Source organism: Pseudonaja textilis, chromosome Z, assembly GCF_049901715.1.
Source record: "Pseudonaja textilis isolate UNSWEBS1 chromosome Z, rPseTex1.2, whole genome shotgun sequence".
Taxonomy (NCBI): Eukaryota; Metazoa; Chordata; class Lepidosauria; order Squamata; family Elapidae; genus Pseudonaja; species Pseudonaja textilis.
The window spans coordinates 72,931,129-72,957,456 of record NC_142008.1 but is presented as its reverse complement, the minus strand read 5'-3'; the positions used below and the strand labels follow the sequence as shown (position 1 = coordinate 72,957,456).

The 26,328-nt window shown below is 35.9% G+C and overlaps 1 protein-coding gene across 12 annotated transcripts in view; it reads left to right on the top strand.

The window, feature by feature from the left end:
• TPK1 (thiamin pyrophosphokinase 1) overlaps positions 1-26,328 on the top strand; it is a 368,775-nt gene that overhangs the window by 202,023 nt on the left and 140,424 nt on the right. For all 12 annotated transcript variants that reach the window (XM_026702300.2, XM_026702294.2, XM_087916305.1 and 9 more), the window contains one exon: positions 7,928-8,000. In XM_026702300.2, coding sequence (XP_026558085.1) covers positions 7,928-8,000 — 73 coding nt within the window. The remainder of the gene's footprint in view (positions 1-7,927; positions 8,001-26,328) is intronic.

Below are 26,328 nucleotides of genomic sequence, written 5' to 3'. Positions count from 1 at the left end.
GAATCCCCAATTATAACTTCAAAAGAGGCAATTATGATCTTATAAACAATGATCTCTCATCCCTTGCTTGGAAATTTCTATTCTCTGGATGCAATACTGTAGAAGATCATTACAACATATTTTTACTTGAAGTCAAAAGAGTCATCTAACTATATGTACTATTAACAACTCCCCAAACCAGAAAAAACAAATTACCCAAAACAATAAGGAAACTTCAATCCAAAAAGAAATCACTTTGGCGGAAAAACAAATCTGGTCACGTTGCCAACTTCAAAAGCCTATACAAAAATTTATGCCACCAGATAAAGACTGAATGCACCAATTATCACATTAAATAAGAAGAAAACCTTCTACGCCCCAATTCCACCCGTGCTTTGTATAATTTTCTAAACAACAAACTAAAAGACTCAAGGTCTATCCCACCCCTGAAAGGACCTAATGGTAAAGACTGCAACTATGACACTATTAAAGCCAACCTCTTTTAACACATTCTTTGGCTTGGTATTTGTAAACAGCAATGGATCATGCCCAGTATTTCCTAGTCGAACCACAGACAACTACAATGATCTAATACATATCGATTTTACAGAAGACAATGTTGAAAAGGCACTACACAATCTAAAACCATCTCTATCTATTGGACTGGACAGAATATGTGCCTACTTCTTAAAAAAGCTATCCACTGCCATAGCTGAATCTCTAAGCATAATCTTTGAAGAATCTTTCAGTACCAGCTCCTTGCCAAAACTATGGTCACAAGCCATGGTCATCCCCATCTTCAAAAAGGGAGAACCCAGCAATTACAGGCCAATCTCTTTATGTTGCATCATCTGTAAAGTCATGGAATCAATTATTAACCAATCCATCACCCTTCACTTAGAAACAAACAACCTACTCTCTAATAAACAATTTGGTTTTAGGAAAAAAACTATTATGTAATCTGCAACTCTTACACTGCAAAAACATATGGACTACACAACTTGATCAGGGCAAAGCAATAGACGCAATCTACATAGACTTCTGTAAAGCCTTTGATTCAGTGGTACATGACAAACTACTCCTAAAACTAAAATCTTACGGTATCTCTGGACACCTGCATAATGGGATAGAAGCATTCCTGTCAAACAGACAACAAATGGTCAAAATTGAGAGCGTCCTATCAAATTCTTTACCTGTCAACAGTGGTGTCCTCCAAGGCAGTGTTCTAGGACCAACTCTTTTCATACTCTACATAAATGACCTCTGTGATCATATCAAGAGCAACTGTGTTCTCTTCGCTGATGACCTCTGTGATCATATCAAGAGCAACTGTGTTCTCTTCGCTTGACTATGTATCAGAATGGTCAAACAAATGGCAACTTTGAATCTCAACAAATAAATGTTCTATCCTACATATTGGCAAAAAAAATAAATCAGAAAATAAAATACAGACTGAATAGACAAGACCTTGTTGATGATTCAAACTCTGTCAAGGATCTTGGAGTAGGTAGGCATGATTGGTGCGCTTATGCATACAGACCTCTTAGGAAGGGTGTGTGGTCAATAGTAGAAAGTCTAAGGTTAAAGTTTTTGGGTTTGGGGAAGAAACCACAGAGTCAGGTAGAGTATTCCAAACATTGACCACTCTGTTGCTGAAGTCGTATTTCCTGAAGTCAAGTTTGGTGCGGTTAACCTTGAGTTTGTATCTATTGTGTGCTCTTGTATTGTTATGATTAAAGCTAAAGTATTCATTTGCAGGTATGACATTGCAATGTATGATTTTATATACTATTTTTAAATGGACCAGAGGCAGCGAAGTTCTAGATTTTCTAGGTCTAGAGTTTCAAGTCTGGTGGCATAAGGTATTCTGCAATGAGTAGAGGAGCGGAGAATTCTTCTTGTGAAATATTTCTGGACTTTTTCAATTGTGTTAAAATCAGATACATGATATGGGTTCCAGACTGATGAGTTGTATTCAAGTATAGGTCTAGCAAATGTTTTGTATGCTCTAATTAGTAGTGTGATATTACCAGAGAAGAAGCTACATAGGATTAGATTAACAACTCTTAATGCCTTTTTGGCTATGTAGTTACAGTGGGCTCTAGCACTTCGATCATTTGAGATGCGTACTCCATGCTCCCTAGTCCACATTTTCTCTTATCAAGTAGTAGGTTATGGTTTCCCATCTACTCCTTCATCTAAATAGTTTATGAAGATATTGAAGAGTAATCCACCTAAGACAGAAACCTGGTGTCCCCATTGATTACTTCCCTCCATGTAGATGTAGTTCCATAAGGACTATATGTTGCGTGCGGTTTGTCAGCCAGTTATAAATCCATCTGGTGGAGATGCTGTCAATCCCATATTTTTCTAATTTATTAATAAGTAGGTTGTGGTCTACTTTGACAAATGCCTTATTTTGAAATCAAGCATAATATTCCACAGCATTTTGCAGGTCTACTAGTTTAGTCTCTTTATTTCAAAGAATGAAATATAATTTATTTGGCATAGTTTATTGTTCACAACCCTTCGTTGGCTTCTGGTTACAACTTTGCTTGCTTCAAGGTGTTCATAGATCTGTTACTTGATTATCTTTTCTAGGATCTTCCCAGATATTAATATTAGGCTGATTGGTCAGTAGTTTCCTGGATTCATTTTTTTCCATTTTTTGAAGATGGGAATAACATCAGCTCTTTTTCAGTCCTCTGACAGTCCTCTGGTGCTTTGAAAGATATGTTTTGTACGTATATAACTGGAAGATGGTTTTATGATTTTTATGTTTTGTTTGTGTTTGTTTCAAAAATAAAAAAAAATAAAAAAGAAAGAAAGATATGTTTCAATGTTTCCAAGATCATGTCTGCCAGCTCCTTCAGAACTCTGGGATGTAATCCATCTGGTCCTGGTGATTTGAACACATCTTGGGTGGATAAGTGTTCTCTTACCATTTCTCACCTATTTTAATTTGTATTTCTAGTCTGTCTTTTATGGTTCAGTTTTTGATAGGTTGTGCTGTTTTTTTTTCCTTTTGCGTGAAGACAGATGCAAAGAATGAATTAAGCAGCTCTGTTTTCTCCCTGCTGCTCATTGTTTCCTTACCATCTTCTCTCATTAGTGGACTAATCAAAAAATAACTACCGTATTTATCGGCGTATAACACGCACTTTTCCCCCCTGAAAATAGGGGGCAAATGATGTATGCGTGTTATACGCCGATGTCCAGGGAGCGGAATCCTCTTTAAGGGATCCCGTTCCCAATAGTGCCTGAAATTTCCCTCTTAAAATGAAGATGCGTGTTATACGCCTGTGCGTGTTATACGCCGATAAATACGGTACATAAAAAAATAAAATTTGATACATCAATGTGTGTGTGTGTGTGTGTGTGTGTGTGTGTGTGTGTATGTATCAGTTAAAAACCAAACATCCTATGACCATAAATTCAAATCAAATTTAAAAAGAGCAAAAATCCAAATACCAAACACTATTCATAATACTATGTGCATTTCACAAAGTATACATTCACAATAAATTTAAAATATATTCTATAGTTAGTCAATTATTTTTCTTCTGTAAGATATTTCTTATGTTTAGAGCTAAAAATAAAAGAGAAAATAAATTAAAATTTGACTGAAGGAGTAGGATAATTCTGCAAGTGTAATTCTGGATTGATTGAAATCAATATTGGCTTAGCATTATGAGCCCATAGTTATTGACTGCATTTTTGCGAGGACTTTCCCAATATATATTGACTTTTTGTTGCTTATAACATGCCAAGGTAGCTGAAAACACATTGATTTGATCTATAAATAGAAATTCTATGCATGATTCTTACTTATACATGATATTCTTGTGCATGTTGACTTGTTAGGATGAACTAGGAAGTTGATTAAGATCAAGCCTGGTGAGTACTTAGATAGAAAGCTTCCTGGGAATATCAAGGTTAAAAGCTAACCTTGGAAAAAAAGAAAATAACAAACCATTCCCCTATTGTTGCCAAATAAATTGCACAACATGTCCACAAAGTTTCCAGGAGTAACTCAACTTAAAAAAGAATTTGCTTACTTTACTTTCTGCATGCTTCAGCCTGTTTCTAAAAGCATCTTCACCATACAATCTATGAAATGTGCAATGCATCATTGTAAATGCTAATTGTGGGGAGAATAATTACACAAGCCATGCCAGTATTCATAAAATGTATAAGTTGATGTAAAATGCCAAGCAAGATGATTAAAGTAAATTAAATATCTCAACATAACAGTTCTTATGTTGTTTACTGCAAGATGACATATATTTAAGAGAGAAGTTGTTGTAGGTTGAAATAGAATAAAATGCCCACGGGTCTTTTTTGTTTATTTGCTAGCATTATGAATCTCAGACATGATGGACCATTAACTTTTAGGGATACATTACTAGCAATGAGAAAGAACTAAAACCAAAATAAGAAAAGATCAGTAATGTCCACCAAAGAGGCAATGGAGGCTCCTCTCTCATTCTCTGATAGAAAGATCTGAGCACCATTTTTTAGACATGAAATGCAGAATTTTGGCCTCTTAAGTAAAGAAGCTTCTTCTGTTTTTCAAAACAACCACAGCTGAAGGTTGTATTGCATTTTGCAATAACTTTTCAGGAGGTTTGAAAAATTGTTTCTCAATGAGAATATCTTTGAGAACATTCCTCTTTGAATCCTGGCCTCCAACTAGCATTGCTTTGAAGCAGTAGTCCAATGATAATTCAATTAAGCCCTAAGATGATAAATAGTACTTAAAGAAAAAATCATAATTTAGAAAATAAAATATTTCATCTCTATTAAGAGAAAGGAAACCCTATAAAATCATGGAGCTTATATTCTATTTGAATGACTAATTTATAAAATATAGTATACTGTGATACCTGAGTACTCATCTGGGAGTATTGGTTCTGGGAAGTGTGATGAGATACCAAAAATAATGAGTAACAAATACCAAACCTAAGGAATAATGAAGTGAGTCAGAAGGAAGCCAACAATGACAAGTTCCAGCTTGTGCATTGAATATCAAACAAACAATAAGTACTGGGATAAAATTTTCATAGCAAAATACATTTGAGTACCAAATCTGATGAGTCTCAAGGTAGTTGAGTATCAAGGTACCACTGTAGTTAAGTAAACAGCACACGACTGGTTTTCGTTTGACAGTCTAAAAAACAAATACATCTTGAGAATTGTTACCTCACAAACAGTTCTTTTAGTTCTTGCTAACCAGTTATTGCATATGGCTATTGAAAAGAGAAGAGAAACATTGACGGATCTTCTACTTATAGGGCTTTTTTAAGCTATAGATGTGATCTCAACAGCATTTTGTGTGTTACTTTGTCTGTTACTGTTTCAGTGCATCAGGCAGATGACAAGCTAGATTTGTAGTATGTAGTTAAATAAAATAATGACACACAAGTATTGATACTTAAAATAGTTTTTTAAAGGTTTAAATGGTTTTGGTTTTTAAAAAATCAAATTCTATATTTCATTGTTATTGGCATATAGGTAATCCTCATTTAATTATTCTAATTGGCACTGGAAAATTCATCATTAAGCAGCTAGTCATGAATGAAAAAAAGTCTGACCACTCTACTTAGCAATGACCTTTCTGGCAATCCTGTTTAACATTATTAAGTGAGGATAACATGGGTCATTAAATGAAGGCCTCATATAATTGTGTCTTCCTGCAACACCCCTTTTGACTTTGTTTTTTGGATGATAATAGGGACATTTGCAAATCATGACTGCAGGACGCTGTGATGGCCATAAATATGAAGAGCAATCAATCATTCAGCACCATCATAAGTTTGAAAAGTCACTGAGTGAGTGGTTGTTAAACAAGGACTACCTGCATTTTAATCCTTATTCAATACCTAATGTCACTATTGTAATCTCTTTTAGGATGGCAAATCCTAGTATGTGTACATTCTTAAGTGAAAGTAAGTTTGCTTTGGAACCTATGAAATGTAGTGATATACATCAAATTCCATCTTGCTCTGGAATTCAGTGAAGATATGAAAAACAAGAAGGGCAATTTGTATTCTGGTATTAAGGAAATAAGTTTAGGCTTCAATATTTCAATATTTTTTCTCATGTGGACTATCCTAATTTCTCTTTCTGATTTCAATTCTTCAATTACTTTAGAAATTTTCTATATTTTTTGGTAGTTCATTGTGGAAAGTAAAGAGCAGGTTTTGCCATTTCACAATATTTGGACAAAATGTCTCACAAAATTTATTATTGTTATTTTTTGCCTTCTCTTGCTAAACCAGCATAAATGCTGTGAATTATAAGGAGGATATGCAGATTCTGAGTAGGCTAGGCTGAACAAACACAGCATTTCTAAACAGTACTGCAATACAAATTATGACATAGACATAGATAATAGAATAACAGAGTTTGAAGGGACCTTGGAGGTCATCTAGTCCAACCCCCTGCTCGAGCAGGAGAGTCTATTTGAAATATTAGCCTCTACCTAGGATCGAACTCACAGCCTCCTGATTGTGAGGCGAGGGCTCCACCTCTAAGCCACTGGAGCTGATGTTATATTATAATTAATAGCATTAATATTTGCAAGGAAGGGCAATACATATTTATTGTTAAACTTAGTTTAATGCTCAGTACCAGTTGTCTCAGTGACTTGCATTAAAATAAATGAATTGAAACCAAAAATATTGGAAATAATTACAAGTCTATTCAAAATGGTATGTTAGGACCTTTTAAAGGGGCTCAGCATATAATGCATGGAGCATCTTCGAAGTTGCCACAAGATTAATAATATTCAGCAGTTGTAGTAAACATCCTCTTCAATGACTGGTCCTTGGAGGTTGTCATATAAAGAGAAACATACTCTCAAGTGCTTCAGAATCATAATCAACACTTTGTATTTGGAAAAAATGGTAATAGTTGCATTTTTTTTCAATAATGTTAAAATATAGTAACTTGGATTTCTTTCAGAGACCAATCTTGTTACTGAGTTCTTTAATAATTAACATTTCTGAACTGGAGCCAAAGTTCCATGTAAAACATGTTAAAAGTACTGCAAATAATTTTCTTCTAGAAGGAATGTTCTTTGGTCTGTAGCTGAATCTGAAAAGTGATTATGTCAGTTATTGTTTAAATCTCTTCTGTTGCTTCTTTTATGAAAATGTGACAGTATTCAGAAGAGAAAAATATACTATCTTTGTTATATATTGGCTCCCCTTACAACTAGTGTCTATATCTTCCTGTGACTCACTTTCAAATTATTATCTTCCATTAATTACTTGCAGATAATTTTTTGGGGAAGCCACACTTTACTGAAAATTGTTACCTTATCTATCTCCAAATTTCCTGGCCATCATCCCTAGCAGTTTCATATTGATATTAAAAAGCATTGTTCATAAAATTGAATCATTAGACTAGACACGTAAGTTGAGTTTTGAAGAATAGGTCTTTCCTTCTGCCTTCATCAGAAATCTATCTGAGAGATAGGAGGAAAGCATCTATCTGAGAGAAAGGAGGAAAGCAGTGCCTTTAACTTCCAAATTGGTTAAAGAAAATACCATGCTTGCTATTATTAAAAGCTGCTATGAAGTCAAAAGGACAGGCATTCAGGCACTCCGAATTATCTAGCAAGCTATTCAAGACAGTTTCACTGAAAATTTTATTTGGAAAAATGATCTGCTTCCTGCTTATAGTTACTATAGTTACTATACTTCTCTTCCTAGCTTCCTAGCTTAACTGATCATCTAGGCAAATTGTTACGTAATACATTCATTAGAAAAGTAAATTAGAAATGTGTAGCTATTAATCTGATGTTAATTCTAAATGTCGCTGCTATTTCAATGGTATTGCACTCACTCACTATTCTATTCTGATTCTTTGTTACTATCTGATATTTCTAAATGTAAAGCTTTTATTAAAATGAACTGATTGAATATTATTATTTTCCTTTCAGTTTTCTGCCTGATTATATCAGTGGGGATTTTGACTCTATTTTACCTGAAGTAAAAGAGTATTATACAGAGAAGGTAAGTAAATTTTTAAAAAGAGGTAACAGAATTATTTCTCTAGTAGTATACACTCTGTTTCTTTATTGACTGAAGCACTGAGAAATTTACATGGAGAAGACTCATAACAGATAGATAGAAAACTATTATGAAGAGAAAGAAAGGGGTAAAGTTGCATTTTGATACTCAAATACTTTGGCCACCTAATGAGAAGGAAGTACTCACTGGAGAAGAGCCTAATGCTGGGAAAGATTGAGGGCAATAGAAGAAGGGGATGACAGAGAATGAAGTGTCTGGATTGGGTCACTGATGCAGTAGACGTGAGCTTAAATGGACTCCAGAAGATAGTAGAAGACAGGAAGATCTGGAAGAACGTTGTCCATGGGGTTGCGATGGATCGGACACTACTTTGCAACTAATAACAACAACAACAACAACAACAAAAGTTGCATTTAAACTATTTCCCTTGTTTAAAGCAAAGAAAATGTAAGAGGATTAATTTCTTGATTAGCAATCTCATGAGCCAATCAATGAGCCAATCTCATTATACACATTTTGTACTCTGACAATAAAGGTAATTAAAAAATAATTACTCAGAAGCTCACAGCAAAAATAGTCTTTGGACATCATGGATTTTAATTTGGCCCCAAAGGGACAGGACCTCAGTGTGCCACTTTAAATGCCAAAGATAGTGGCATTTAACATTGACCAGGAGCTCAGTAGTTAGTTAAGACATTTGTTATGCACAATGGTGAAGATACAGTTCAAAATACAAAGTAGTATTTGGAATAGATTTCACTAAAACAACATTTTTCCTTTTATTCTTTCTCACTTCACAAAATTAGAATGAGAGAAAGAGAAGGGAAATTAGAAAGTACCAAGGATGTTCAGCCAAAATTCCCTGGAAATACAAAGCTGTTTCAGCAACCACCTGTCATTACCTTTGGTCAGTGACTACTATTCCTAATCTTTGGACAATAGTAATGTATTTTTGTTTAATAGCCTTGTATTGTAAATTTCAGAAATCCATATATTCTTTAATATAACTATCCATATTTCCTTAATAATATCTTGGAAACCTCTCTTTCCTTCAGGTACTATTGATCACAGATTTATGTTAAAACTGAGATACACAAATTATCTTTTTTGTTTATTTATTTATTTTGTCAAGCATGTGTTTAGATAACAAATATACATATAAACATAATTATTAATACATGAAATGAAAATGAATAAAAGGGAACATTTCAACAGGGATTGAAGGCACGCTGGTGCACTAATGCATGCCTCTTACAGACCTCTTAGGAATGGGGTGAGTCAGAGTCAGATAGTGTATTCCAGGCATTGACCACTCTGTTGCTGAAGTCGTATTTCCTGCAATCAAGTTTGGTGTGGTTTACTTTAAGTTTGTATCTATTGTGTGCTCGTGTATTGTGGTTGAAGCTGAAGTAGTCATTGACAGGTAGGACATTGCAATATATAATTTTATGTACTACGCTTAGGTCAGACCAAAGGTGGAGTAGTTCTAAGTTGTCTAAGCCTAAAATTTCAAGTCTATTGGCATAAGGTATTCTGCTGCAAGTAGAGGAGTGGAGGACTCTTCTCATAAAATATCTCTGGACTCTCTCAATTGTATTAATGTATCAATTAATGTATCAATTAAACATATTAATGTATTAATATGCAGTGTGGTCCCAGAGAGATGAGCTGTATTCGAGAATTGGTCTAGCAAATGTTTTGTATGCTCTCTAGTTAGTAGTACAATACTACTGGAGAAAAAGCTACACAGGATTAGGTTAACAAATCTTAATGTCTTTTTGGCAATGTTGTTACAGTGGGCTCTGGCACTTAGATCATTAGAGATGAGTAAGTACTCCAAAGTCCTTGACAGAATGAGGGTCGTCTACAAGCATGTCTGTCCAGCTTGCATTTTATTTTCTGATTATTTTTTTTGCCAATATGGAAGACAGAGCATTTGTTGGTTGAGATTTGAAGTTGCCACTTGTTTGATCATTCTGACACATAGTCAAGGTCTTTTTTAAGGGTAATAGCATTGTCGGTGATGTTGAATAGTTTTACATCATCAGCTAAGAGAATGCAGTTGCTTTTAATATGATCACAAAAGTCATTTATGTAAAGTATAAAGAGAGTTGGTCCTAGAACGCTGCCTTGGGGAACACCACTGTTAACTATTACAGGATTTGATAGGGCACTCCCTATTTTGGCCATTTGTTACCTGTTTGACAGGAATGCAGCTATCCAATTATGCAGGGGTCATAAGATTTTAGTTTTAGAAGTAGTTTGTCATGTACCACTGAATCAAAGGCTTTACATAAGTAAATGTGAATTGCATCTATTGCCTTGCCCTGATCGAGCTGTGTAGTCCATATGTTTTTTCAGTATAGGAGTTGCACGTTACAGGATAATTTTTTTCTGAAGCCAAATCATTTGTTTGAGAGTAAGTTGTTTGTCTCTAAGTGGGGGGTAATGGATTAGTTAATGATTGATTCCATGACTTTGCAGGTGGCGCAACATAAAAAGATTGGCCTGTAATTTTCAACTAGGCTGGGGTCTCCCTTTTTGAAAATGAGGATAACCATGACTAATGATCATAGGTTGGGCAAGGACCTGGTCCTGAAAGGTTTTTAAAATATTATATTTAGAGGTTCTGTTAAGGCAATGGAGAGCTTTTTTAAGAAGTAGGCACATGGTCCATCTGGTCCAATAGATAGAGATGGCTTTAGATTGCATAGTGCTTTTCCAATGTTATCATATAAAAATCTCTATATATATTAGATCATTGCAATTATCTGTGGTACGACTACAAAATATTTGGCACGAGCCATTGCTGTTTACAAAGACTTAGCCGAAGAATGTGTTAAAGAGATTTGCTTTAATGGTTTTATCATTACAGTCTTTGCTGTTAAGTCCTTTTAGGGTGGGGTGGATCTTGAGTCTTTGAGTTCATTGTTTACAAAATTATACACAGGGCCATCTCTGGAAATTTTTTTGAAGTTTTTATTTTTTACAACAAACATACAAATAAAACAAAAACATAAAACAAACTTCCATTTTATATACATACAGTGTGTCAGTTGGTTACAAATCTTTTGTGCTATCCTTTTGTAGTCATTACAGTTTATATCAATTTTCACATTGTCAAACTAACATACACTTATATATTTTTCAGTTATTAATCATCCATGGCTAAACTACTTATTCCATCATTTTATATGAGATATTCCAAATTTTGTTTTAAAATTTATATTATACTTTCATCCAATGGTTATATATGTCTATATTATATTTTATATCAATCTATTAAAGTTCTATTACAAAATTATCTAATCTATTACATTACCATGTCTTTTTGTCCAACCATTGATAAAACAAATACCATATCATATAAAATTGTTTATCTTCTTGTTCTCTAATTTCAAATGTCAATTTACTCATTTCAGCACAGTCCATAATTTTCTTAATAACTTCCTCCTGCATAGGTATTTTATCATTTTTCCAATTCTTAGCAAATACAATTCTAGTCATTGTTAAAACATTTACAATCAAATATTTCAGCTCTTTATTGTATATTTCCAGTATAATTCCCAATAAAAAGATCTCTGGTTTAAAGTCTATGTGTTGTTTTATCATTTTTTCCAACCACGTGTGGATTGTAGTCCAATATTTTTTTTGCATCTGAACATGTCCACTGCATATGAACTGAAAACTGACTGCTTTACCTATGAATGACTTGGACTGCTTATCTTGGACTGTGCGTAAACTTTATTGGCAGTAAAAACCTACATTTACTGTACAGTGTATCCGTGTGCTGTTTGTGTATTATTCTTCACAACTCTCACTAGGTCTCCCTGTATGCACTCATTCGCCTAACGGGGAATTACCTCAACAGCACCTATTAATCTACTCCCACTTGCATGCTTTAAAACTGCTCGATGGGTAGGAGACTGGGGTAAAAATGGGAGATTACCCCATTAATTGGTGCTTGGGTCTCAAACCCAGGCTGTCAGCTTTCCAGATAACAAGCTCCACTCTTTAACTGCTGAGTCATCATCAGGGGTGGGATTCTACCTGGTCGGTAGAACCAGTTGTTACGATTCTGCGCAGTTCGGAGAACCGGCAAATCATGCCACTGGCTGGCTCCGCCCTGCCCACTCCTTACCTGGCATGTGTGCCATCCAACTTGCCTGCGTTGTGCCTACCTAATTTTTGGTAAGTTGCTATTTTTCCTTTTTTCCCCGACCATCAGCTGTTTCGACTATCAGCTGTGCTGGGAGATTTAGATTAGCTAGAAAGCAGGAAATCATTGGATTTCTTGCTTTCTAGCTAATCTAAAGGAGGACTGAAGCTTCTATTTTTCAGTGCAGACTCAGGTAGCAGATTGCAGAACAATAGATCTCTGAGTGAATCTCTGATTCCAGGAACAACTCAATCTGCCTGCCTGCTTTGCCTGATTTTGGGTAAAAGTTGCTCTTTTTTTATAAAAAATTCAATATTTGCATACATGGTGTGTTCTGAGTTAATTTTGTGAGTTTGCTTGTAAGCAAATTTATGTGACAGACTCGGGTAGCACATTGCAGAATGGTAGATCTCTGAGTGAATCTGTGATTCTGGGAGCAACTCAATCTGCCTGCCTGCTTTGCCTGATTTTGAGTAAAAGGTGTTCTTTTTATTAAAAAATCAATACTTACATAAATATTTACAATATTTACATACAAGCCAAACCCAGCCAGTCACATGATTACCAAGCCATGTCCAATCAGCAAGCCACACCCAGCCAGTCACGTGACCACCAAGCCACACCCACAAATTAGGTCATGCCACAGAATTGGTTAAGAAATTTGAATCCTACCCCTGGTCATCATGCCTCCTATTATTATAGTATTATATTTTTAAAAAATCAGTGGAATTTCCTGTTCTTAGCCATTTTATTATTGGCATCTGCTAAAACCAAAATAAAGAACGACATAATTATTCAACATAACTATTATTAATAATTATATAATTATTCGACATAATTATTCAACTGCTCCTGTAATTGAAGTGAAGAAAATGTTAATATTTAAGTTGGATATTACAAATAGTCCTTATACAATCATGGCAAAGCTATATCTAAAATATTATTCATGCAATTACTAAGTCAAAGTCTAATATTTCTAACAATTCTATTTGTATCATTGGAAATTCTATATATTTCTTGTTTCAAACCTGCACACAATTTCTCCAGTGCATGAAAAGCCTCAATTAGTCATATACATTTAATTGGTATTTTGAAAAAGCAGATATGAGGCAGTGATATCTGCCTAATATTTTTTTGAACAATAATTTCATTTTGCATCATAAAAAACAATTTTCCATAAAATAACCAGAACTGATAGCAATGTATTGTACAGACAGAGGACAACTTTTCATAATCTCTCACTCTCCTCCCCTCCACCTAAGAAAAATGAAATAAACATGATTTGGGTAAAATTTTGAATTATTTCATTTCAAACTGCAGGCAAATAAACTGCATAATGAAGAAATCTATCCATTTAGAAATTTAAAAGAAGGGAGAAAGGTTCTTACCTATTTGTTAATTCATATATTCACGTGTTTCACTAATTCATGTCTTTATATAAAAAAGTTTTTAGAGATATTAGGAACTGGGATCTGGAATATTTAAAAGCAAGACCAAGATGTTTTTTCCATCTTGTAGCTCCAGATATTAGTGGGTTAGCTACATATAATGGAGCTAATGAAAATAGTGTTTTAAGTTTCTCAAATCAGATCCAAGGATTGGACATTGTAATTCTTTTATATGTTTTAAGAAGAAATTAAATAGTTAAATGACTGAATATTTATTTAATTTTTATGCATTTGGCTTATTGGAATAGCAGAATAGAATTACCCCATTTTAATTGGATCATCGTATTGAAAACAGTAAAGAAGTTACAAATTATTGAGACATATTGCATACTAACACATTTGAATCTCACCAGTGAGAATTTTCAGAAGAATCAAATGTAAAATCATTAATTCCAAGAGAGATTAAAGATGTAAAAATAACCCTGGAATTTGAATTTTCACTGCCTCATATCTGCTTTTTCAAAATACCAATTAAATGTATATGACTAATTGAGGCTTTTCATGCACTGGAGAAATTGTGTGCAGGTTTGAAACAAGAAATATATAGAATTTCCAATGATACAAATAGAATTGTGTGACTATAACATTAGAACAGATCTTTGACTTACTATAAGCTGTATTCTGAAAAAAATAAAGCAAGAAAATAAGTAAAGCAATTACTTGATCTAGATTCTTAAGAAATCAATATATTTAGTTTATTTAATTATTTACATATCTTATAGCTTTTGAGGTTACATCAATGTAGTAATGAAAACACTAATCTGAAAACAATGAAGATGGCAGTTTTAATTCCAAGTTATTAAAAAAAAAATTCTTTACACAGTTGTTTAAAGGAAATAGAAGGTGGTATAGATCAAACCACCCCAATCATTGCTAAAAATTGTTCCTTACTTTTAACTTCAAATTTTCTCTTCAAAAATTCGTGTGAGATGGATTTAAGCCAAAAAGATGTTTTTAAAATATTCTGATAATTATTTCATAATCTGAAAATTAATTTCTCTACTTCAAAAAAATACCCTCTGAGTTTTATGCTAGCCCTTCATTTGACTGCAACATTAAAGAGTATCTTGTGATAAATGTATTATAGTCTTCATTGTTACCTGCTTCATTGTTATCTGTTCAATGTTGATGGAATTGTATATATGGACATTATTACTATCAATTGATAAATAAATGACTTGAAAAAAATGGCATTTTTCTGGAACAAGGAAAATGTTTAAAAAGTTAGATACACATTTTAAATTTTTAATTTTGATTCCTCAAATCCTTTTTATGTGAAAAAGCTAGATAAATATTTTTCAAATAAGTTCTGCTAATACTGAATCAAGAATTAAAAATAATTTTGTTATGAATCTAAACAACTCTTCAAATGCAATTCTATTATTTTTATTATACTATTCTTTATTGTTAAATATTGTTATTTGTAGACATGAATGAGGAAAAATGGTGCATTTTTCAGTAGATATTTGAGTTAAAAGTGACAGTGATAAATTGAAAGTAAATGTGTTTGCGCAGGAAGCAATAGGTAGAATGCAATCAGACCTCAAGATCCATAAAACCATCAAAGTCCAGGTAAATGAGCCCATTTATTTTATCTGAATTTACCTAACTGCTGATATAAAAAGTAATCTTACAACATGGAGGCTAGCACCCATAATTGGTTTACAATTCCTTACCTATAGAGTACTATTATTTGAATTATAATATAATATTATTATAATATGCTGTCAAAAACCTCCAATCTGTTTTGTTGGATTTCTCATTTGGGGCAGCCAGATAAGGATTAATATAATATGGAATATGAAAGAATGATTAAATAAAACAGAAATATTAACTGCAAATACAGTGAAGATGATATTAATATCAGTTATAATAGGAATAGTTTAAAATTTAGGAATAAACATTACTAAAACCTTTGGACATTATATGCAATATTTTTGCAATATTGTTATTGCTATTATAAAGGATTTATTTTAAAAGGTCTTTAAATTGTAGAAACAGTTGCTTACTACACATTCTCAATCCTATTAAATGCACTGACTAACATATATTTGCTATATGAAAGTTGAAGTCATCTAAAGATACTTTAAGTTTATTTGAAATCACAAGTAATAGCTACTGGGAACATCACACATTTTGCTTCATTTAATAAACACATTAGTATAAAGTTTGCTGAAATGTCAGATTTTCTCTGCTTAACCTTCACACCTCTGTCACATCAAATTAATGGAATTAAACTACCTGTGAATCTGTCTACATGCTTTTATCCAAATGTCAGTAAGTTTATGTAAAGATTATACAGTAGTTCCTTTTAGTCCATAATCATTTGACAAGAGGATAAATGGTATCAGTTTGATTTCTCTTGATTTCTGATAATCTTTCCTGAATAATAGGTGAAAGTATCAGGCTGAAAAAGTAAAATTGCTTAAGAATTAAAATTAATGGCACGTTAATTATTTGTAGAGGAAATATAGCATATTATACATTTACTTCACATTCACTGAAAGTTTTTATGGACATAGATATTGGAAGAAGTTTAGAAGTACTTATGGAGAAATGTTCTGTTGTAACAATAATCCAAGGAATAGTTATGTAATTCAATTGCAAAATAAACAAAAGTTTATAACATCTTAAATATTTTTAGGGTTACAAATTTAAACAGACTGATTTAGCAACGCTTAACAACCTCAATCTCCTAGGATTTCCCCCCATGTACTTATTATCTGTGAGCAAACTTCTGTTAAACATAGAATATCAAATAGATGATGGTAATAACACTTAACTTCCCCTGGCAGACAACTGGAGATAGATTATAGCACCAGTTATGTAACTTACACACTCCAAATAAGAGAAGGGCTTTTATCTTACTTTTGTGTAATGCTCTGTTTTCAATTCTTCTAGCTGGAAAGAAGAAAAAGGTACAATATTTATTAAAAGTAGACACTTATGAGGATTGGTAGAAAATATTGAACAGCTTCTTTATTCTACATCAGGGGTGTCAAACTCAATTTCATTGAGGGCCACATCAAGGCTGTAGTTGACCTCAGGAGACTGGGGTGTATGGCTGATTGGATGGGTGTGGCTGACTAAGAGGCCTTGGATAGCTTGATGCCATTCCCCAAACTGCTGGCATGTTTCCTCTTCACATTGAGTAGACTGGGCTGAAGCCACGCTGGCCTAATTGGGTAGACCGGGATGAAGCTACATTGGCTGATATTTCCTCTTTGCACCAGGTAGACTGGGCTGAAGCTTCGTTAGCTGATCTTTCCTCTCTACATTGGGTAGACCAGGCCGAAACTTCGCTGGCTTTCATCTTCGACCAGGTAGACTGGGCTGAAGCTTTGCTGGCCTGATCTTTCCTCTCTACATTGGATCGACCAGGCCAAAGCAACATGAGGAGACCAGGCTGAAGTGACATGAGGAGACCAGGCCAAAGCAACATGGGTAAACTGGGATGGCCCATGAGCTGGATCCAACCACATTGCAGGTCGGATCCAGCCCACAGGCCTTGAGTTTGACACCCTATTCTACATAGAATCTTGAAATGCTCTAATTATCTCATGTGATGAGCAAACTTGATACAACAATCAATAATATAAGCAATTTCTACTTTCAGATATCAAATAACATATAAGGTTTCCAGGTTTACATGGGGGCATGCAACATCAGGCAAAGAATAATGAGCAATTGAACCTGTCTGAGTACAAAGGTAAAGGTTTCCATGTTCAGTCGTATCTGACTCTAGGATACAGTGCTAAAGGGCACAGTGCTCATTTCTGTTTCTTGGTTCAAGGAGCCAGCATTGTCCGAAGATATTTTCTGTGATCATGTAACCACCATAGCTATATGCCAAAGGCAAATGGAACACTGTTACATTCCCTCTGAAGTGGTACCTATTAATCTACTTACATTTGCCTGCTTTCAGGCTGCTAGTGGGCAAGAGCTGGGGCAGGAAAGAGTTTGTCCCTTCATGTGATGCTCAGGTCTCAAATCTGGGCTGTCAGCTTTCCTGCTATCCTATATGGATAGTCAATAATTGCTTGATCTCAGCACTTATCATTGGTTTTGGGATGCAAATGCCATGTCATTATTGTACTATATTTTTCTCAGGTTTGACAAGGCTCTATAAGAGAAGTTATCATTCTTACATCCTTTTGGAGAGTTTTACAGTTTTATTTTTGAATATACATGTGTACATGTACATGTATTTGTTTACATTTGTACCTTGAACTGCTATTTCAAAGTTTATATTATCTGGATTGCTAATTTTAATTTCTTTGTTGAATGTGTTTTGCCTGAGCAACCTCTTAGCATATTTTGATTTAAAGGTGTCTTTTAGCCAAGCTTTTTGTCTGTATATTTTTTCTTAACCTTACTGATATTGTTTGATTTGGTTTTGAATATTCTGGATGTTTTATTGTACTGATTACTGACAACATTAAGTTAAGCTACATAAATTATCAAATGCTTGTACTATCAACAACATTATATATTAGCATAGTCTTTTTTCTGCATTTCCTTTCCTATAATTTTATGTGTTACAATTGTCCCAGTTCCCTGACTTACATGCATAAACATGTATGTATATATACCGCTTCGTACTGGAGATGAATGCACAACAGAATGAGGCGAGGCGGCTAAGTTGGTTGCTCAGGCTTTATTGAATTTGCAAGCTAATAGCGAATAAGCCAACTCAGCCATGAAGCAACAGCTGTTGGCCTGTTTGATACCTCCTTATATACTCGGCTGTCAAACCACCAGCCAATCAGGTTGCGGCTGGGTACCCCCTGCTGGAAACCAGACCAGAGGGGGAACTTCAGAACATAGCACTCCTTCCCACCTCGACAGCGCATGCATAGTCTTTGAGGTAGGCCGGGCGGCACTGGATCCTAGTTGATCTGCACAGCGATGGCTCGTTGGATGTGGTGGGAACCTCTTCAGCTGGAACCTCTTTGACCGGAACCTCTGACTGCTGCAGTTGGACCTCTGCTGGTGATGCCTCGACCCATGGCCTCTCTAGTAAGTGTGGCTGCTGGCATGTTGTTGGTGCAGATGGTCTTGTGTTGGTTCTTGAGAACTCATCATTCTCCCTAGTTAACACAGCTCCTGGCCTCAGGTTCCCTCGCCCCCTGAGTTGATTAATGTGGTGCCTCCAGGTCCGGCCATCCTCTTAACTTCACAATGTACTAACATGGCCCGGTTATACTAGTTATGGAAGCTGGTAGCCACAGGGGATCACCTGTGTAGTTCCTAGTGAATACCTGGTCCCCCACATCAAACTCCCTGGTGTTGCTATGCAAGTATGTAGGCAGGTGTATAGGCAGGATGGTGTATAGGCCTATCTAAAACTGTTCTAAGTCTTCGACGCATTAATAATTCTGCTGGGCTATGATTTGTGCATGGACATTGGGTAGAATGCTGAATTAGCAGATACTGGGCTACTCTAGTTGGCCATGGCCCTGGGCCCATCTTTGCTACAGCCTCTTTCACAGAACTTACCCCTCGTTCTGCCATACCATTCCTAGAGGGATTGAAAGGATCAATTAATGGACGTCTTATACCTAAATTAATGAGAAACAGCTCAAAACTTCTTGAAGTAAATTGTGGCCCATTATCTGATACAATTAGATCAGAAAGCCCATGAGTGTCTGACACGTTTTGTAAAGCTAAGCTGACAGCTTCGGATATTGTAGAGGTAATTAAAACTACCCCAACTCACTTGGAGAAAGAGTCTACTAAGATGAGAAAGGTCTGGCCTTGGAAGGCTCTGCGAAATTAACGGGCAGGCATGACCATAGACCTCTGGGGGCTTCCCACTCTCTTACTGGGGCTTTTGAGGGTAGTGGCCTAGTTTCCTGACACTGCTGACACCCTGACACCCATTCAGATATTGCCTGGTCCATCCCTGGCCACCACACATAACTTCGGGCTAAGGACTTACGAACGATGCCCAGGTGACCCTTGTGGAGTGCCTCCAGTATGTGCTTTTGTAAGGATGAGTAAATTACCACTCTACTCCCTCTTAGTAAACAACCCTTGCTGCAAGACAGCTCTTGTTGCCTTATTTTGAAGGGATGACAATCACCAGGCACAGACCCTTGTGGCCATCCCCTTTTCACCCAGTTCAGAATTTGCCTTAAGAGTCTGTCTTTAGCTGAATGGGCAACAATGTCTGCAGTGCTCAGTAGGAAGTCCTGGTGATGGTCAATGAGGAGGATGGATTCCTCAGCCTCCTGGTCCTTTGCTGCAGCTGGAATTGGGGACCTGCTGAGGGCATCAGCATGGCTGAGGTGTTTGCCCGGCCGATATGTCAGTGTGTATGAGTATGCTGCCAAAAAAAAACCCCACTTTGTCATTCGAGGGGAGGGTATTTGAGGAGTCTGTTTATCCCCAGCGAATAAGCCTAGTAAGGGCTTATAATCCGTGATAAGTTCAAACTTATGTCCATAAACATACTCATGAAAACATTTAATGCCAGTAATGGCAGCAAGGACCTCACAAGCCATTTGGCTGTAATTGCATTCTGCCAGCGATAGGGTCCTAAAGAAAAATGCTATAGGGGCCTCAGAGCCATTAGGCAGTCTGTGACTCAAAACTGCCCCTACTCCATATAGGGAAGCATCGCATGCTAACACTAATGGTAAGCATTTGTTGAACTGTATGAGAACAGAGTCTGAAGTTAACAAGTCCTTCACAGCCTTAAAAGAGTTAGCCTCTTTCTTGCCCCAAACCCAAGGAGATTTTTTATCTAAAAGTCTGTGTAGGGGTTCAGCTACTGATGCCTTGTGAGGAATGAAAATGGTGTAGAAATTCAGGAGGCCAAGGAAAGTCTGCAGTTCAGTTTTGTTGTTTGGAGTGGGAGCATTTTTTATGGCCTGGACTGTGGGATGAATTCCAGCAGCATCGATCAGGAACCCCAGGAACTCCACCTTAGGTATGTCCAAATGGCACTTACTCTTGTTTAGTTTCAAACATGTTGCCTGGAATCTCTTAAAAACTTCCCTTAGGCTGTCTAAAAATGCCTTTTCATCTCTTGCTGACACAATGTCATCAAAGTATGGAACGACTCCAGGGATGCCTTGTAAGAGTCGTTCCATTAGGGACTGGAATATCCCAGGGGCAGCACTAATGCCAAATTGTAGCCTATTGCATCTAAATGCTCCTCTATATGTTACTATGGTTTGGGCTTCTACGGTGGCTGAGTCTACCGGCAGCTGTTGATCCACTTGAACCATGTCAAGCTTTGCAAAAAAAATTCTGTTACCAAGTGAATGCAACAGATGTTGCACCACAGGCACTGGGTACGCACTTTGCTGTAATGCCAAATTCAGGGTTGCCTTATGGTCAGCGCACACCCTGACCGATCTGTCAGCCTTGCGTGGCATGACAATTGGGGTCTCCCAGGGAGCGTGATCTATTGGCTCTAATACCCCTTGTGATATAAGCTTATCGAGTTCAGCATTGATTTTTGGGCGGAGTGTGAAGGGCACTTGCCTGGCTTTCAATCCCCTAGGCATAACTGTAGGGTCTAAATTCAGCGAAATAGGTTTCCCTGTATATTTACCTAGGTCATTGTCAAAAACACTAGCAAATTCCTTTGCCAGTGCGTCTATGGTGTCAGTGCTTTATCCATTTGTGGCATGCACTCCACTTATGGCCAGACCTAGGGATTCGAACCAGTCAAGGCCCAGTAAACTTGGTAATGCCTTTTCCACAACTATTAGTGCGAGATGGCCTTTGAATTGTTTGAAAACTATTGTCACTTTAGTGAGACCCAAAATGGGAATTATATTCCCTTGATAGTCTCTTAATGTGAGGGAACAGGGTCTTAATCTTTTCTTTGCCATTTTGGGCACCAACCTTTTGATTGTGCTCCAACTAAACAATGACAAAGAAAATCCTGTGTCAACCTCCATTTGACAATCCTGTCCCTCAATTTTCACTCAAAGAAAAAAGAATTTCTTTATGATAAGTTTGTTTGCCCTACTCGGGTTGATGTGGCAATTATCCCTTTGGATGGTGAAACACTCTCCCCCCAACCTAGGTACTTTTCTAGGGGTCCTCTTCATTTGCCCTTGTTTTGCCTGGACTCTGTCATCAGGCAGGATAGCTCTGCACTTCCTAGCTAAATGGCCTCTCTTTCCACAGTGCTGACAGTTTGCAGTTTGAAATTTGCAGGCTGCTCATGGATGGTTCCCTCCGCATCCTATGCCGGATTGTGCCTGGTCTGTTTTTGTGGATTGCCAATTATTACCTGATGCAGTCTTTAGCTGGTGGATGTCGTCATCCCCTGGTAGATCGAGGTTTTCCTCTGTAGTCTCTTCTTGGTGGACAGCTAAGGTTTTTCCCCCCGAAGCTGGGCTGCTTGTGCCATGAATCTCTACCATCGACTTGTTGGATAGCTCCGCAGCACAGGCTTCATCCAATGCTGATTGTAGTGTCAGGTCAGGCTTTGCTAGTAGTCTGTGCTGGATTTGGAGGTCTTTTAACCCACAGACTAACTAATCCGGTAAGGCATCATCCAGCTCTTTAAACTCGCAATGGGGAGCAGCTATTCGGAGACCTGCCATAAATTGATTAACAGTTTCCCCCTCAGCTTGCTCGCCCCAGTTAAATGCGTCCCTTCAGGCAATTCATGAGGGAGTGGGAGCATAATGGTTCTTAAGCTTTGCCATTAACGCCTCCCAGGTGACAGAATTCAGGGGCTGAGCTGCTAACAGAGCTCTGGCTGTGTCAAACATTTGTTTGCCACAGAAATTTAGAAACAGCGCCCTTCGCCGGCTGCCTGTCAAATCCACCAGGTCATTTGCCTCTAGGAAACAGTCAAAACGCTCAATATATGACTCCCAAGTCTCTGTGGATGCATCAAATGGCATGAATGAATTTAACGCTGCCATTCTGAACAGCTTCACAGAACCCTTGATCCTTAGGCAGGTGGCTGGTGGACTTTATTGAGCTCCCTCAGCATGACTTTGCTCTTTTTGTATGCCCTTCTGGCTTGTTTGGCTCTCTCTGCCACAGTGATCAGGTTTTGGTTGCCCCAGAGGACTTGCCTAATGCCTTGAGAGTGGAAATCCCACCTTCATCACCAGTGCTCCGTACTGGGAACGAACGCACAACAGAATGAGGAGAGGCGGCTAAATTGGTTGCTCAGGCTTTATTGAATTAGCGCGCTAACAGCAAATGAACCACTCAGCCGTGAGGCAAAGCTGTTGGCCTGTTTGACAGCTCCTTATATAGTTGGCTGTCAAACTACCAGCCAATCAGGTTGCGGCTGGGCGTCCCCTGCTGGAAATTGGATGAAGGGGGAACTTCAGAACATAGCATATATACCCACACAATAAGGACAAGGTTTATGTTTCCAGTGATTTGAATGTAGTATTTGGAAGAGTTATACAATAGTGTATCTGCTTAATTTTAATTAGCAGTAAATTATCTTTTCATGTTGCTGATTCCACAAGCCATTCTCAGTAAAATGTGAAATTTCTTCTAACAATGATCTTTTCATTATAATTCTGTGGTTGCTTTAGAATAGCTGCTTTGATTCAAATACTCATAGGAAACTACCTAATATGGAAATTGCATACAGGTACTTCACCACTTATAACAACAATTAGGACCAGAACCTCTGTCACTTAACAATGATGTTGTTAAATGAAGCACACCCATTTTTATGAGCTTTAACCATGATGGTTAAGTGAACCATATAATTGTTAAGCAAATCCAGTTTCTCTCATTGTCTTTGTTTATTAGAAGCATCCTGGGAAGGTCTCACAAATTACAATAATCATATCTCAGCCTGCAACTGCCATAAATGCATGCCAGTTGCCAAGTGCTCAAATTTTTATAACATACTTATGGGGAATCTCTCATGGTTGGAGGTGAAAGGGCTGGTTCTAAGTCACTTTTTCAGCACAAGCATAAGTTTGAACAGCTGTTAAACAAAAAGTCATAAATTGAGGATTACCTGTCCAGAATTGTATATATTAAAGAAAATTGCATATGAACAGGCATAAAGATTATATAGATTTATTAAATTAGAAAAGGGCATTCAAAATAGTGCTTAGCTTAGAGTGGGAATTCAGATATAAATATTCCAACATAATATTTATAGTCCAGCCTCTATCAAATACATCCTACAAAGCTTGTTAGGATATTTTCCCTAACATTCAGTTGGAATCTGCCTAACTGCAACATATAATCATCATTTTGTGTCCTGGCTCAGTTTTGACCATCTTCTCTGTGATAGTCCTTCAAGTTCTTAAAAATTGCTATGTTGATTCACTCATCTTTTCCCAAAGTTAAATATATCAATTACTCCCAATTGCTAATATTGTTTCCATATTTCTCTGGATTTGTCCTTTTTTATGAATTTTTGTGATCACTTATACTGGATATAGTATTAAAGAAGGAATCTGACTTCTACAGAATATAATGGAATTATTTCCCAATAATTAATAATTGTTCTTCCGTTAGTGCAGCTAAAATTGCAATTGCCTTTTTAGAAAACACATCACAGATATTAGTCATATTTGACTATAATTCTGATCCTTTTCCACTGCTAGTCCATTGGAAATCTTGAACATATTCTTGAGTGAAGAATGCTGCATTGTCACTTATTCAATTTTATTCCATTATTTTTGCCCAACATCTCTATAATTTTGAATCTGAAACTTGATAAATATTTCTCCACCTCTTAATCCAAAGTCATAAATGATTAGTGTGGAAGTGTACTGGAGTCATCATTGAAATTGTGGTATTTCATTTAATATTTTATTGCAGTTTGGAGAGGAGCTCTTTGAATGTGATTGCCAAACTCCTCTAGAAAGTTACCTGTACAAATATGAAATTTGCATAGGGATGATGTGTTCTTGACAAATCCAGGCTGACTTCTATTAATTCCTGCACTGACATGGATGTCCCTATAGTGATCTCTTCCCATTTTGCTGGATTTCTTAGATAAAGAATAGCATATCATCTAGACCACAATTAAAACTGTTCAATATCCACTGCAATTTGTATCAACCTTGACAACATTTACTTTTAGAACTGCACATCAGATTTCATAATTATACTTTATTTGGAGCATTTCAAAAACATTTTCTTATATGGCACTGAACATAAAGAAACATATAATTTGGTAAGTTTTCAATATCACCGAAATTTGTTGATTTCCAGAGATGGGAAAACAACACAGTCTAACTGTCAACTTATTGAATGAAAACTTGTAGTTAAGAAGCAAAACATGACAAAAAAATTGAATAAATTGGAAATGCTTTAATTCAAAATAAATAAATATCTGTTAAGTCCTACCCTTTAATTTGTATGGCAGTGTTTTAGCATATAAAATAAAGTGCCATTTCAGGTTAATATCTGCCCTGCAGAACTTCATGAAACAGTTTGATGTTGACTAATAACAGCAATTTATCATATGAACCTATCAGAATAATTGGCTTTGCTTCATTGGTGATAGCTGAGCAGTATGCATAGCAATACCTTCTGTCAGCAAGATAATCTACAGTAAGTGCACAGATGTTATTTATGGCATCTCACTAATTCTTCTTGTTTTATGGGCTGTATTTCTTCCTGTGCACAATCAACTTGCTGTTTTTAGAAGAGTCCCGTTCAATCTATTCAAATCTGTAAGAAAGAATGGATATTCAGATGATGTTAATATTTCCTTTTGAACTGCATGAGTATTAGCAAAGTTTTGAATATTGTTTGAATAATGGGAAGAAATAAGAACATAAAATCAAAAATATTATTTTCTAATTAGAAAGAACTATTAATATACATTGAACTAAAGTCCTGAAATAAACAATTACAATAAACCAATTGTTAAACCCAAGGACCATATCAGATTTATAAAATAAAATTATATCATTCTAACAGTCTTCATAAGAATTTGTAGGGGATTAAAATGGTGTAAGACAAGCATACTATTTTTTGAAGTAAACAAAGTTCAATTCTGAGCTTATGTTAATATGTTCTTTATTTTTTAACAGTTTTCCCCTTTTTTAGTTTATGCATAATATAGTATTTTTATTAGAGTTATTTGTGCTTCAAACTTTCTGAATAAGTGAACCTAGTTGGACCTCACTCAAATTAAGCTACATATTAAAATAACCCAAATGTATTTATGCTAATTTGAGAGCTTGGGGGAAAAAATTTTTAACAGCCACATTAGCTTTAAAGATTCCTTGTTAGTATTTTTTAAAAGAAATTTTATAATGATAGAACAGACTACCATTCCACACTTCAGGTAGACAATACTATTTTTACTGTTTTCCTACTTTAAAAAAATATCCTAGAAACAGGATATTTTGCAGCAAACATAACATCTTATTGCTAAATACATTTATTAAAAACATACAGATCTGATAGCTGTGACTTGCAGGCTTCCAATTTGCTATCCTTACTTTAATACAGAGTAATAGTAAAGCCTGTCCAATGGGGCCCATAAATAATGTACCTTTTTTAGTTCACTTGTACTTTTATTACATTCATATATTTGAATATTTGATATTTCAAAATTGTAATGAAAAAACTCACACCTTTTTTCAACTAATTGCAGACAATTCTTTCAACCTGTGGATATGTAAATAGCATGTCAGGATCCTGTCTTGCACAAACTTTCCAATTTTGAGAAATGTTAGTGATATGACTGACACAAACCTATGAAATGTCAAGCTTCATGGCAATT